Source organism: Leptosomus discolor, chromosome 4, assembly GCF_034619465.1.
Source record: "Leptosomus discolor isolate bLepDis1 chromosome 4, bLepDis1.hap2, whole genome shotgun sequence".
NCBI classification, from domain to species: Eukaryota; Metazoa; Chordata; class Aves; order Leptosomiformes; family Leptosomidae; genus Leptosomus; species Leptosomus discolor.
In genome coordinates this window covers 28,427,333-28,443,416 of record NC_141394.1, presented here as the reverse complement: position 1 = coordinate 28,443,416, position 16,084 = coordinate 28,427,333, and the positions used below count along the sequence as shown (strand labels likewise).

At 42.1% G+C, this 16,084-nt stretch overlaps 1 protein-coding gene across 1 annotated transcript; it reads right to left on the bottom strand.

The window, feature by feature from the left end:
• Positions 1 to 235: 235 nt before the first annotated feature.
• Positions 236 to 10,510, bottom strand: TRMT10A (tRNA methyltransferase 10A). Its single transcript, XM_009951803.2, has 7 exons — positions 10,275 to 10,510; positions 8,935 to 9,097; positions 6,946 to 7,017; positions 6,395 to 6,469; positions 5,251 to 5,400; positions 3,973 to 4,078; positions 236 to 402 (listed from the first exon to the last, which is right to left on the bottom strand). Exons 1-7 carry the CDS (start codon positions 10,493 to 10,495, stop codon positions 236 to 238), a joined length of 954 nt encoding a protein of 317 aa, XP_009950105.1. The 5' UTR covers positions 10,496 to 10,510.
• Positions 10,511 to 16,084: the final 5,574 nt, after the last annotated feature.

Below are 16,084 nucleotides of genomic sequence, written 5' to 3'. Positions count from 1 at the left end.
TTTTTTTTTTTTTTTAAAAAAAAAAAAAAAAAGCTATTAATATGGAAGTTTCAGATTAAAAAGTCTTGCATTTACCTTTACCCTCCATGTCCAGAAACAGCTCTGGAACTACCGAGCACTGAGACAATTCAGTATGACAAGGGCAGCAGATGGTCTTTGGAGCGTAACTACGTCATGTCCCAGTTTTAACTCACGAACCACGTGTCTCCTCTTTCCCACTGTCTCATTCTGAAGCCTAGTTGCTGTTCGAGTCATTGTCTTCATCTTCTTTTCCAGACAGAGCACGTTTGGGCAAATCATTGGCTTCTCCCAAAGGAACAGCCCCTTTCCGCTGTGGCAAGACACTGAAAAAGGCCTCCTTCCAGTCTCTCTTCTCCAGGTAGGCAAGGATGATCTCAAACACTGCAACATCAAGACAGACCATCAGCTCTTTTACAGGGAGATAAGTGAACTGCTGACAGGAACACACCCCCAAAACCGCCTTTACAGAGGTTTACATGCATTCAGTTGTGGCATCTTCAGAGTAAAGCTGACTAAATACAGGCAGAAGCAGACAAGGCAATTCTGCTGCTGCCACAGTCTAAAGCCAAGCACACTTTGAGTCTTCAGTTGTGAGACAATGGCTACATCAGTGCTTTCTTGCAGCAGCTCCAGCTTGAATTAATTTCTCTTGGGGAAAAGAGAAATGTCCCCCCAGTACCTCAAGTCCCACAGGCACCTTCTATACTTCTAGGTACTAATGCTTTCCCATGTTCAATATGTTTTGCTGTGGATGTATTTTAACAATGACTTTGTCCTCTCCCTAATGTATGGACAGACCAAAGTCTTCCTAAAACATGCCATAATTAGGTTTCTCTTTCATTTCCACACAAGTTTATGGTAAAAACCCTTACTAGTCTCCATTTCTGTGACCTTTCTTGCTGATTCTATTACACCAACCACACAGTCACTCTCCTACTCCTCCTGTTTCAGCTTCCAAAACTTTCACTAATTAACAATAGCTCAAATTGTGTTACATACAAAATCCATTGGTAAATGCTTACTTAGAAAAATCCCAGGCTATCCAAAAAACCTCTCAAGACAGACTGTGGCTCGGCAGCAGCAGGAAGGCAGGAGGAAGCCCTACGGCTGGTGAGTACGCCAGACCTGGATGACAAATCTGGGACAGAGGCATGGCTCTTTAAGCATGGGGCTACAGGAATAGCATTAACACCACCAGAGAATGCTGACTTCAAAGGCAGCACCCAGAACAAGCGTTCTTGATGCCAAGTGACAGCATATGAGAAAGGATCAAAGGAGCTGTGGAGGGGAAAAAAACACAAACAAACAAACAAAAAAAACGACCACAAAAAACCCCCCACAACTTACACCAAGAGTTAGGCAGGTGTTCAGCATGGATTTCATACTCACTGAGAGTCAAGTTACAGAAAAGTGTCACATTTACTAGATGTTTCCTGGATCCAGCTTTACTGGACAGCCAGTTGCTGTCTGTGACACTGATATTGAAGAGCTGATCATTTTACTAAGCAGGTTATTCACCTGAAACATACTGTGAAGGTATGAACTCTCAAAGGACTATATTAATATCACTGGAGTTACTGCAGAAAGCACCTGTGGCAAAAACGTTGGCTTAAAAGACAAGAAGACTATAAGGAGCATGTGTCTTCTCCCTTGCTTTGGAACTTCCTTTATCTTCATAGTAAAAGCAGAACTGATGGAAAGAATAGAGGCTTCTATCATGGGCTGCAATAGCAACAAAAACATTATGCAAGGACAGAAAAAGGCAGTGGAACAGTCGATAGACATCAGTGCAGACTGGAATGAAGCAATGTGGTCCTGTAACATACATGACAAAGTCAGCCTTGGGATACAAACCTGAACAGAAGGAAACAAACTCTCTCACCTATACTTGCAGTTGTGTTTTGCAATACCATGTTTTACATAGATCTCAAAACTTCCAACTTTTACAATTTCAGATAGTGTCTAAAAAAAAAAAGTCTCATCTTACACTGTGTCAGTTTTCTAGCATCAAATATTTCACACATACATGTGTTCCTCATGCCATTTTAACACGGCAATGCAAGCACTGAATTACCTGTGGAAATACATGAAGACTCGACCTCAGGAGAGAAGGATTATAAATAAGTGGTACAAACCAACAAGGGAATCCCCCTGTTCATCTCCCACCACCAGAGGGCCCACTTAATTAAAGCGCTTTAAAGGCTAACAAGGAAGTTCAGTCTTCTACGGGACTTCTCAAATTCACACCCATCAAAAGTAGTTCCACAGGGACCAGGCAGGCCCCACAGTCTCATCTGGCAAGCCCCACAATGTACTCTGCTAGCTTCAACTTCTGCACCGAGGGCAGTAACCCAGAGGCCAGAATGACCAAATCAAAAAAGAAAGGGTGAGCAATTACACAAAGCAGCAAGGTGGATGTACTCACAGCAAAATACAAAAATCTCAGTGCAAATATCCTTCTCGCCTACACAAAATCAAGGAGATTCGGAGGCAGCTTGATTCTGTCCTCCTTACTCATGCCTTACTCCCTTTAAAGCTGTCTTCGGATTTTGGCTGTAAGCTATTAGGGCTACAATACACACCAGAGCGTTAGTTACAACTGCTAAGGGTACCTTTTGGTGGTGGTGGAGTTGTGGCTATTTTCCTGCCCAAAAACCTTAAGCAAAATACTGCCATAGTATTATCTTTACCTTAAAAGGGGTCTGTGAGTTAAGGGCCTTTCAGCTGCAACTTGAAAATGTTTAGACAGGCAAAGGAAGACAAGTTCACACAAAACAAAATCTCACCAACTAAACTACAGTGAAATCAGGTGCATAAAAGCCTGGCATAAGAAACATGCACGAGACCATAAAGCAGATAAATGAAAGCTTCAGTGTAAGTGATCCAATTTATACCCAGTGCTCAAGCATGGAGAAGACAGCCTCCAAAAATGTTGACACTAGAGGTCAGTATAAGATTTTATTGAAGAAAAACTCCAGTAGAAAGCTCTGATAACTTTTGATGAATAACACAAAGTCCTATTCTTGTTTACATAAAGCAACATCTACATTTTTCTAAAACTTGATCATTAAAACCTTACAAATACATGGGGTTTGATAATTTTTAATTCCAGTGATATGCTATATTCTCCTTCATGTTTAAATAGTCTTGATTATCATGCAAATACATACCTCATCAATGGCATTTTAAGAAAACAAAGTTATCATCGAGCAATGTGTTACATAATAAAATAAACTTGAAATAAAGAAAGGTAAGATAAAATAAAAGAACCTCAAGTGGGGCAAACTAAAGACTTGGACACCAAGTAAAAAATTTCCATAAAGGTCTGAGCAGACTCTATTTTGCATGTATTTTTGTTTAATGACACTGAAAGATAATCTAATAATAAAACTGAAAGTTTAAAACGAGTGGGATTCAAGACTCAGTTAAGCAATTGTATGCTTCAATCAGAACCAGGAAACCAGGTAAAAATACAGTTATGAAAGGTAAGCTGATGGAAGTACTGCTGATACCAAACGAGGCGAGTCTACAGGTACTTAAGCAGTTACTGCTGAACAAAGCTGTCCAAAGAGGTGAAAACATCACAAGCATTTATCCTCCTCTGGGAGAAAATACATGGGATAGTTTCTAACATTTTACTCACTTGTACACTAAGCCTGGAAGTAAGACCAAGATGGTAAGAATGTCAAAATTACTCATGGGACAAGTCAACAGAACAGGAAGTGCACTTTTTAAGTGGCTAAGACACCATTCTTTACATTGAACTGTATCTAAAACTATTTAAAGGTCAGGGCAATTACTGTATCCCAAAGGCAACTAGAGTCAAGAAATACTAACACAATAGAATAAGATTTAGGTATTTGCACTACAGTGCACATTTTGAGCGTTCAAATTCTGAATATCACAGCTATATTCTATAACAACGTCATTATTTTGCAACTTAAAACTTACCATGATTGACAGCTAACACTTTCCGACTGTTCATCTTGACAAAGTTTCCAAGCGGGAGCTGTGCATGACCAATTCCCTGCTCTACAGCTTTTTTGTAAGTAACACCCTGTGGGAAAGACACCAAAACCACTGGACTGAAAATCACCATTTCAGATCAGCCCATACAGATTACTACAAGTATAATTTTCCGGCAACAGTTTTGCCAGTGCTGCCATGATCTTGCTTTAGAAGATATTCACAAAAAGAAATTTACCCCGGTTAGACGGTACTTGCTTCAAGGGCTACCTTTGGAAAGCTCACTACTTTGAATATATGTCACACTGATGTATGGTCAAAAGGATCATAAATAAAACTTGTTCATGTAGCTGCAGCTCTAGAACCTGTCAGCCATAGCCTGTTCTAAAGGTGAGTTTATGCTTAAGTACAAAGTTACTCAAATTACAGTAATGTTGGTTTTCTTTCCAGAGGAAGAGTAAGGATACAGAAATTTTGTTCGCTTTTTTTAAATGTAGCAACCCTGTGCCCAAAAGAGGCAAAAAAAACCCTTTAAAATTGTGCAAACACTTTCTACTGTAACGACTACATACAGGATCTGGTTTAGCTCCCTCCTAGCCTTTAACTGTAGACTAAATGCTGAAATGTCATTTGGTAAGGCTTAAGATCCATCCCTTTTTTTAGCATCACATTTAAATATTAAACATGTCACCAGAAATTACATAGGAGCATCTCTGAAGAAAAGTGGTAGCAGTGCTTTAGTTTCCCAGTTGCACTCTTTATGACATTCCAGGTCCACACAGCATGATCCCACGTACAGGTGTGGAACCAGACCCCCAAGACATGTGTGCTACTTAGCCAAGTTCTCCCAACAAGCAAACAATTAAAAAAAGGACATCAAAGATTCAACCGCTGTTCTTCATCTATATTTGGGCATGTGCACACACAAGCATGCACACACACACACGTACACACGTGCATGAACAGAAACCAAACCCTTCTGTCTGAAAATATGGCCATCTGTAAGCTGAGCAGTGTTATTAATTCCATTTCTATATTTAAAATGAAAAGATTAAATCCTAAAAAGCTCAGCATGTCTGCACTCTGGAACACAAGCCACCGCTACTACCACAAGGGGGGGTTTTTCCCCATTTCTTCAAAATTTTTTTGAAGTCCTTTTTGAAGTTTTTTTGTTATTTATTGTTAGTTTATACATGAACAGCATTAATGTCAAATAAGGTACCAAAAAAAAAAAAAAAAAAAAAAAAAAGGCCCACAGTTTACCTTGTGGTGATTGTGATCCACCAGTCCTCCAATCACATAGGCTTTCTTCTCATCAAGCTCACTGAGAACGTCTGGGGAATCTGAGGTAAGATATACTAGGTCTTCTTTCTTTATTAGTTCACTATAGTGCTCTGTTCTAATTTGGATATCCTCAAAAAAAAGGTAGTTAAAAGAAGTTACATTCAACTGATTAATTGCTAGGTAAGCTTTACAGACCCAAGATGGAACCAGCAAAAATAAATCCAATAGTATACAGGCATTCCACATCCCTCATTCACGTTTAAGTATGAAACACAGCACAGATTGATTTCTGCAGAAATAATCCGCAGTCCCTACAGCACTGACTTGTCAAAATCATCAGGAAATTTTCTGAAACCCCAGAAGAACTTTATAAATCCTAAAGTTGTTGTGATTCCCTTCAAATGTCACCATATTTCTCCTAGGGATCCAAACAATTTTCATGTCCACCTTTCTAAAAAAAAGTGAAACCAGAAGTAAATCCTTAGTTAACATTACTTGTTTGATGAGAGGTCTATGCTATGCCTTTGCAAAGCAGCTATTGCCCAAGACATGCTGAAAGTAGAACTTTTTTTATTTATGCAAAGTGCTCTTCATATGAAGTTGTTGGAATACTCGTTTAACAGGGAGTCACAAAGAAAACTAACATCAGTTTGACCATTAGACAAGCTACTTCTCTAAGATCACTTCAGTGTTGAGAGGCAACATAATGGAAATGGAAGCGAAGGTGCACACAAGAGAATCGCATCATGACTTCAAAGTAATTTTTCGCCAAGGAAATAAAAGGGCACTGCCAAGACAGACAACTGTCAGAACTGCCTAAATTAAGTAGTCTTGCTTAGTCTGTTAGAGAATAGAATCTGTTCAATAAAACCAGGTGAACGCGGACACATGTGGAGCTTTGCAAGCAAAAATAAAATCTAGGTTCATGACGAGCAGTCTTTGGCTTATTTAAGTTAAATGAATTAAAAGCGCAAAGAGCTACGCTATTTCTAATATGCAATTGTTCTGATGTTTTAGGAAAACCCAGGTAGAAAAAGCACAGGTCCTTCATAACTAACAACCTAGTTAGCAACTATAATCAAGAATTCTTTATCTCTTTTTACAGAAATAGTCAATTATTCACCTTCCAGTTCACCCATCCTTTGTCATTTTCATTCATGTTGCTCTTCAACTGTCCCCCATGGCTGGTCAAGTAAAACTTCAAAAAGAACAAACAAGAGGTACAAAATACTGAAACGTTAATGCACCAGTCTGTTTCCTACCTATACAAGACTTTTTCCACCCTTAACTATTAGCTAAAACTCTTAATTATTTTTAGCTGGAAGTGGTAGTAAGACCATATTCATACAGTTAGTGACCCACCAAAGAGACAACTATGCACTTAAAGTCATGTTTTGTTTTTTTAAAATCTGTCACAGACAAAACCGAGTATCAACAGTATCTCAGCGGCATGCCAGCATCTGGCACTCTTCATCTGCATGCACATACTTTTTCACATATACAGGGATTTTTATAACATGTGGGTTGAAAACTGATCTATTACAATAGAAGTAATTTTCTTATTAAAATGAAGCAGCTTAAGTATTCTTTTTCTACTACAGTTCTCAGCACTTGGGCTTTCTCACATGGTTTTTACATGGCAATACAGTCAGTGTCCAGTCTGTTTAAACATACCTGCACAGGATGAAACGCTTTGCGGTTTTCTGCATAACATCTCTGAATTTGCTTGTGAAGCTTCTTAACATCCTGTAAATAACACAATTTATTTTTACATAGTCTTGCAGACAGAGCATGACAAAATGCTTTACCATGAGCCAGTCACATGCTAAAGAGAGAAAAAGGAGTCTTTTAACTGGCAAAAGTGATTACTGAGAGAGCGTGGACATCAGACCCTGAGAGGAAAAACAGCCATCGTGAAAGGATTATGCTGATAAGGAAACACACATCTTCCACAAAAGTGTATTTAGACACCTTCATGCATGTGCTTGATTTGCATTAGCCTAGGAAACAAACAAAACAAACAAACAAAAATCACTGGGATTTAACTGTATGTAATAACACACTCAAAATTAATCTGAGAAAACAAGGAGATTTATCACTGTGACAATATTGAGTCCTTCACCCATGGGAAAACCCTGAGAATATATAGTTTATATTTAAGAAAACTGAATACGCGTAACTAACCTGAAGAAACCCAGAACAATGCAAATAATCTAGTGGCTGGCTCCAGCATTTTGACATGACAATTTGGACAACAGTTAACTAGTACTACTTAAAATGCAGCAGACTTAATTTTTAGCCAATTGTGGTTTTTATAAGGTACGTAGCTTTATTCCCAGTGCCCCAAAAGCAATGTTTTGTGAATGTAACTGATTCTCAAATCACAATATGAATCAAAGCAATATAGTGATGTTTCATTTTAAAATGAGAATGTTTCGATACCTCCAAAGGATTTCAAGTAAACTAGACTTTATCACTACAATATTGCAATGTCACTTTTTACAGACACTAGAGAAAGCATCTATTTAATCCCATTGCTAAAGGCCACAACCATCTTCACTTACAACACTTCACCCTTCCTAAAATACTTGCAAAAGTGCCAGGTTTTATATCAGGCCTAATAGGGGCTCTGCCTGACCAAGGAAGGAAATGTATTTTACAAAGAACAAAGCTCAACAAGAACCACCCAGTCAGCATCTCTGAAACTATCAATGGGGTCCTTTGGTCTCTCCTAGGGCACTACTTAAGGGCTCCTCAGGGAACAATGGTCCAAAACACCAGCTGGAGCTTCCCCAAAACTTAGTGGTGAGCAGCACCACCCTCCATTAGTGCTATACATGCTCTGCATTACACTCAAAAAACAGCCAGACAGGATTGGCAAAAGATTGAATTCATGCAGTCTTGCATGGCAGCAAAGTCCCTGGCAGCGGAAAAAGGGCGCAGGGTAACAAGGAGGGGAGAGGTCTGCCTCAGAAACCAGAGGCTGCACTCTTACAGCAGGCTGCAGAATATCATACTTTCCTAGCAGAGTTAAAGCTGTTTTGATCTCAAAACACCACACCACGTATCTTGACCAGTGGGTGGGTATCATGCTGATCTTTCTCCTATTTACCCATCCCATGATCATCTCACCCGTTCTTTTGACCATTCTAAAATTTTAGAGATGGGCTGAATAGTGTCCTCCTGTCCCAACTGCCTCTTGCGTGACTGAGAGAAAAAGCTCAGTATCCTCATAGTGCTCAAAATTCTCATTTCCACAGATTCTAACGTGGTTGGGAGCTTCAGGTCTGCTATGAAAAAGAAAGTAACTGGATCAGGCATTTGCAGCCCCTCTAGCAAAACCATTTTGAGGCAGAACTGCATCTAACTTCACGGTGAACATGTAGCACAAACTGTTTCTATACTCCTGTTCTTGGAATCAAACCAACTTAACGCATCTCCACAAACGCAAACAAAATCTTTGGCAAGATTATATAGAGCTTATATAAATGTTCCAAACCCTAAAGAATTCAGCAACTGACATAAGCAGGTCTGGGAGTCTTCACAATCTGAAACATGCTAACTGTCCTCTGCAAGCTGCTCTCCAGCTTTTGTGCTCTGACGTTGCATCAACACTGTCACTGGAGAACCTTTCAACATTTCTATGTGATGGATTTCTTTTACCTTTAACACCATCAGGTTATCAAAGCTGCAGTCCACAATGAGGCGAAGTGTACTAGGAACAACTTCCCCTCGTATACGCTTTCTGTCATTCCCTTCGTTATTGGTGTCCAACTTTGACTGACGTTCTAGTTTTCTCTTCTGGCGTTTTTCTTTCCGTTTCTGCCTAAATATATAAACAAATAAATAAATCTTAAAAAACTGCTGCCAAATCTGCTAAGGTACATGTTATGCACATAAAGACATACTTCTATGATCAAGGTGCTTGTCCCATGACTGTGGTAGTTGAAACTTATCCTGTTGCTTGCATTGGTGCTAGGCTGGTAACAGCATGAAACACATACCCCGTCTTTGTGAAGTTCTGTATAGACCTACAAAGACAGACATCTGACACCAATTCAATGAAGTCAACAGCAGGAGTCTCGTGGATTTAAGGCTGCTCTGAGTCAGGTCTCATAACAGAAACAACCAAAAAGATTGCCAAAATTGCAGCATCAGAATCAGAATGTGGAAGGCAATTTACCCCTGGTTTCACTGAACAGTTTTTCAAAAGGCTTCTGAAGCAATTGTTTCTTCCCCCGTTCTCCCAATGGGAGCAGGCAGTTGAGAGATCAAATTTTGAAGATAGCAACTTTATCAGCCACTGTCTCAGGAAGGAACCGTTCACATTCAGCAGCACAAGGATAAACCACAATCAGCCCATTTGCAGAGATATGCTTTCTCTCAACAGAATAAAATAGAAGCTCATCATCTCATCCCTTAAAGTGTTTAAAGGTCTTTTAGATGTGGTGTTTGGAGACATGGTTTAGGGGTGTACTTGGCAGAGTAGGGTTGATGGTTGGACTTGATGATCTCAAAGGTCTTTTCCAACCTGAACGATTCTATGACCTTCCAAAATCATTTTAACCGATTATAGGTCAGCATAACTTACAGCACAGCATTTCACATGTCAAAAGAATTTTTATTTATTCACTGTCTTTGTAAGATTCACCAAGTCTGACAGCACTAGGGAAAGAGAGTGCAGCCCATTCAGAAAGGAACAAGGCCACACATTATTTCTCCCTTCTGATAAACCAAAATCATGCAAATTTGAATCCCTCCTGATATCCTCTTCAAGTTGAGGAACACTTCTAGTATGAAGAGAGGATGCTTACCTTTCTAGCTTCTTCATATGCAGATGGAGTAGCCTGTGACTACTGCTTTAAACCTGGCATAGGAGAAAACTGGTTCAACTGCCTTGATTTGCTAAAGCAATCTACATGCAAATTCTGCTGACATATCATTGTTATTATTAGCACTAAATACTACACATGATCCTAGGAAAGCCGTTTTGCAAACCATACCTCCGTAGATCCTTCTGTTCTTCCCACTGTTTCTGCTTCAATAGCTTCTTCCTTTGCCTCTTGGACACGGGCTTAAGGCATTCTTCCTGGTCTGAGCCCGCCTCCCATCTCTGTACTGCGTTGTCACTTGACTTTATCTTTCCTTCCACATCAGGAATTTCAGGGGACACGGTATTTTCTGTTGGCATCTCTGGACTCTCTGTCGGTATTTCTGACGACATTAGCTTTTGGATGGGTTTACTGACTTGTTTCTCAACACGTAATAAATATTTTATTAAACCCAAACTTTTCTCTCACCAATTCTGTAAGAAACAAAACAACAGTATGTGTTATTAACAAGAAGTTCAACTAGAGCAAGTATCACTCTACACCTACCACAAACCTGAATAAAGAAAAAATAACAAATAAGAGATGGCTTTTTTTTCTTTAAAACTAGGTTGGTGCCTCTGCAAATAGTAACATATAAAATACTAGGGAGATTATAACCTGTATTCAGATCATGTCCAAAACTCTGCCTGACACATCTGCAGCTACTCATCTGCTTCCAAGTATCAACTTTGTGAAAACACAACTGCACAAAAGTAGGAAATCATACTGGATTAAACTAAAAAAAAAAAAAAACAAACCATCAGCAGTACTATTATGTGTACACAAACTATTCTCAAATACACAAAGTTAAAGAGATATCTTGCAACATAACTATGGCAGCATGCTAGAGAACTAAAATTGTAAAGAGACTAAAGCCATTTTTAGTAGAACAAAAAGTATGAACAAGCTGTATCCCTTTGAAATTAATTTTTATTTCTTCTGAGAACCAAAGACACTGGCCAACCACTGACGCTGGCTACTGTCAGTGGACAGAAGACAGCAAGTAAGGGGATGCACAGACTAAGCTGTTACTCAGCAAAACCTCCTGCGTTCAAACCAATTGCAATTATACCCTCCCCTTTTCAATGGCAAGCATTATTTTTTCAAACTAGTAGCTCCCCTGTGCTCAACAGCCACATAGTTTTCCAGAGATAACTACTTCACCAGAGAACACTGCAACTACAGAGCCAACAAGGAGAAAAAACCATCCCCTGACTGCTTCAGTAACAGAAGAGCCAGAAAACACACAAAGTACCATGAAGCCAGCGGTGTTCTAGCTAACACACCCCCGTTTCCCTGTCTGGGGCTGTTAAGACATAAGGCCCAGGGAGCAGAGATGGCTGTGGGTGCCAAACGGCACGGCCTCCCAGAGCAGGGGTGCACCTGCGGCCACCACAGCCCGCACATACCCACTTCTGTACGTACACCTGCGGATGTATATATAGGTACGAATACGTATACACACATACATCTATATATACACACATATCTATGTATGCACACACCATATATATAAACACACGCGTTATTTTTGCTCACGCACTTAAGCGCCTCATAACTCCACAGCACCGGCCGCCCACAAGGGCCCGGGGGGACCGCGACCCACCCCCAGACGGCAGCGACAGCCGGGCGTGGGGAGGGGGACCACGCTCCTCAGGCCGTTGGGAGGCCGCCATTTTCCCCGCCTTCCCTCTGAGGAAAGCCGAGCCCGAGCCTCAGCTCCCTGGACCCTCCCACCATACACCAAGTGGTACCGGACACAGCGGGGGACTACAACGTACCCGCAAGCGTCCTTAGGCGCGGGTCCGGGTGTGAGGAATGAGTAGGAGACGGGAGGACGAAGAGCGGGAGGAGGAGGAACAGGACCAGCAACTGCCCTCCCCCGCCCGCCACGACTTCAAATCCCGGCGAGCAACGGGCGGTCGCGCGAGGCTAACGGGCGGTCGCGCGAGGCTAACGGGCGGCCGGACGCGGCAGGGCGAGGGTCCGCTCCTCTGCACGAGGAGAGGCGGTTGCCGGACGTGACCGTTGCCGGACCCGTGGGCAGGCGAGGAGCTGCCCTCGGCCTGGTCCCGCCAGATACCGGGGGTTTGCGTTGATTGCTGTCTTCTCAGCCAGCTCTGGATTAACCTGGAACACCTGCCAGTCAAATAAAGAAAAGCTATAATCGTAACAAAAGCACTTGAAGAGCAAACACGGTTTGGTGGGTTTCTCCTTCTTACATCGTTGCTTATAACAGATGCTGACGAGCCGAGGTTGGCTGTCGGTGGCCGCTGCTGCCAGCCCTGCCGTGGTGGTGGAGCGAGTGAGGGTGGACGTGGGTGCCGTGGCCAGGCTTTAGGGGCCTTTAGGGCCTGCCCTTGCAGGCAGGTATGCAGATGAGCTGATCGCTTGGAAATCGCCCTGTACGGGTGTGCCACTGGCCCTGCTGAGAACTGGGAGGAAAACTGTGCTTCCCCCCCCTCTTACAGCTGCGGTGGTTCCGTGGGATTAAGAGGAGCAAAAAGTAAGGAAATCTTATTTTTATCCGATGGTTTTGAGTTCACTCAGGGGCCAGCGAAGTATTTTTAAGTGGTGACATTCCTCAGAGCAGATTTCTAGTTCCAAAGGTCCCCAAGGAATCCTGTGTTCCCTCTGCCCCCTAAAAAGGGGTACACGCCTTCACGCTCTGTATTTTTGAAGGCCACCGCCGATTAGCTTTTTAAACTCTAGTGTCAGTACTCATCGAAGGGCGACATTCTTTTGCCTTCAGATAACTTCATGAAAGAATGATGCCCTGGTACAGGAGACAATTCTGGAGACCTGGATTATATTATATGAGATATATATATTTTGGGCAGCCTAAATATGTAGGTATCTGTTTGCCCCTGGTTAATGAGGCACACAAAGCTAGCAAACATATGAGTGCGTGCTACCATAATACCCTTTTCATCTGCATCAATGTTTATCTCAAATTTCATTGGTTCCAGATATACACACTCAGTTTTAGTGCTGGTTTCAGGTTTACTACGGCTGTGTTAAAGTCACAAAACTGTATGGTGTCACTATAGTAAGACACTGACCTTTAACTGCCATTGGTATTTAATATTCACTCTGATATTTGATTTAATCTGTGATTCCTATTCCCTGCATTGCTTTAAAAATAGCTAGATTTGCATTTGCTTTTGCTAATGTGTATTTAAAACTTCACTCATATTACTATTAATATCTAGCTTTGCAAGCCAGCATCACACAAGTCCAAATGTACCACTGTCCCTATGAAGAATCCTTTGTTTTCTTTTGGTGATTAAAAGGTTGCAGATCTGTTACCGATAGAAGCCCATTTGCTTGCTTGCTTTTTTAAAAAAACAAAAAGGCATCTAACAAATTCACATAATATTCAGATCTGCTTTTTCTTAGAGTGAAGAAACTGCTTACGCATTTTGATTTATAAATCTGTTTTTCTCATACTGCACTTTCCAAAGTGGCAGCATTGCTAAACCAGACCCCAATGTCCTCGGACACCGATACAGGGTAATGCAATGTTTTCTGAAGTTTGCCACGTGCCAAGTGTTGACAAAGCAAAATGAAGACCCGAGCAGTTGCAAATACTGAGGAAGAGCTGTCTAACTGAATTTCATCATTTTGATAGAGCCATAACACGGCTCTTCAAGATGCTCATTCAAATGGTGAGTTCCTTCCAGCAACAGAACAAACTCAACACCCCATTGAATAAAACTATTTTTTTCTACAAACAGCACTGCAGGCCAAGAGGCAGAGTATGGAGAGAGGAAAAAAAGATACTCAGTGGAGGCTCAGGTGTGGACACATCACTCTCTGTGGGCCAGGTCTTATTGCAGCACTCTTGAGGCAAGGCTTAGGATACAAATGACATGCACAATTCAGCTTTAGCCAGTGGCTTGGCTGGGCATCTTCCTCTCCCTGTCCCCTGTGGCACAAATGGGGGGTGTCTTACTTGCCAAAACACTGGGAGCTGGGGTACACAGGTGCCAGCTGCAGGGCAAGGATGGACTTGGGTACTTTGGTGCACGTAGCTGAATGTTTGAATTGAAAACTGAGATCTTCACACTGTCACTTGTGAAGAGAAGACAAAACCATTTTATTGACCTCAGAAGTTGTGAGGAAATCTCGTTAGTTTTATTAGGTCATATAAAGATACGAGCCTTATAGTTTGGACTCTGGAAAGTGTGCAGCAACAGTAATACTTTGACCCCAGTACCTATGCCAGCATGGCGTGAAGCATACATTAGGGGCTGATCCTGCAGCCTCCGTGTGTAATGGACTTTGGTGGGCGCAACACTTCTTTCATTGATGTAATTTGACTTCAGGAAAGCCACTGCTGATTTACTCCAGCTGTAACTGAGGTGAGGTGCAGGCCTCCTGTTTTTAAGACATTTGAAGAATATAGCAAGTATGCATTATGGGTATGTGTATGCACGTGGAAATGTATGTACACTATTCCTTTACATGATGGTTACATCCTTAGTTCTATAATTGGCACTACTACCATGGTGTCCAAAGAGATATGCTGATCTACCTCAGCAGGGGATCTGGTCTCTGATAGTCTAGTGTCTAAGAGAGGCCCTTTTTTTTCATAACTTTATTTCAAGGAAGAAATACATTTCCTGTGTCCCAAGAGCATAAGAGGACAATTGCTCTTCTTCAGATTTCAGGCCAACATCAACTCCTCCTCGTGAGTGAAGTGTGCACATTACATTTCCAAAGCAGGATCCATACCTCTGGTCTCTCTAGCCAGAGTTGATTTTGCACACAGACGATGTCCTTATTTTTTTTCAAAAGAGCACAGAAAGCCTGGCCTCGTTTACCAAACACAGCAAAAGGATCAACTGGAGTCCTCTGCCCCAGCCCCTTGAATTCAGGAGCATGTCACAGCCTGCACTGGGGAAGCAGCATAAATAACCACAAACTGGGGAGCAGCAGTAGCAGTCCTCAGGGTTTCCTACTAATCTCCCTCCCATGTGCACGCACACACACACACAACACACAAAGAGCTCCTGGGAGCACTTCCACAAAATGAGGTGAGAGATGAGTGTGAGTGAGGAGCATCGGCATTGACCTGTTGTTTCCCACTGCTGTGTGATGATTGGCATCCGTGGTGCTCAGCTTCTCCTTTACTGCAAGGCAACAAAGGAGGCATTTATACCACTCAAGGCAAAGACTGTTCTCGCCTCATGATCCCTTACTAATACAGAGGAGCTGGTGGCAGAAATGGCCCGTTGGGAGCAGCCAAGCACAGCCTGGGGCGGCACTGGTTCAGTTGGGTACATGTAGCTGCAGTCTTGTTAAAGCAGCCTCTGGAAGTGGAGCAAAAGAGAGTGGTGATGGCTCATGGGTGTGCCTCCTCTACAAGCAGGACCAGATCCTCCCTCCTCACAGAGCCAGGGAGGCTTTGTATGGCAGGGGAGAGGCTGCCCTTTCACAGACTGTGACGCCCAGGCTGTGCCAAGAAATGTGTTGGGGGGGAAGGGGGATGACCTACTGCCCCACTGTCACCGGAGGGCCAAGGAGGTCCTTTAGCAAGCCCTGTGGCCATGGGGCTTAGTGTGAGACGGCCTGCAATTTACTCGAAGAATACAGGGAAGCATGTGGCTTAGTCAGCCAGGGGCTTATCAGGGGAGGTGGTAAAGTAAGCATGAGAAAAGGGGAAAATAGGGGTGAAAAGGAGGGCTTGGTTTGCCCCACTCCCAGACCCAGACAAGCAGGTACTTTTCACCAAGGTGAGACAGAATGGCTGGTTTATCTCATGTTTTCAGTCTCTAACATGTGCCACTGCAATTATGCAAGATGGAGAATTTATTTGGTATGATACAATATAGCAGAAACTGACATTGCATCTGAGTCTGCATAACAAAGTAGCATCACTTTTTTGGGATGGCACTGATAAATCCCATGCACTTCTGCTTCCATGAAGACCCTTAAAA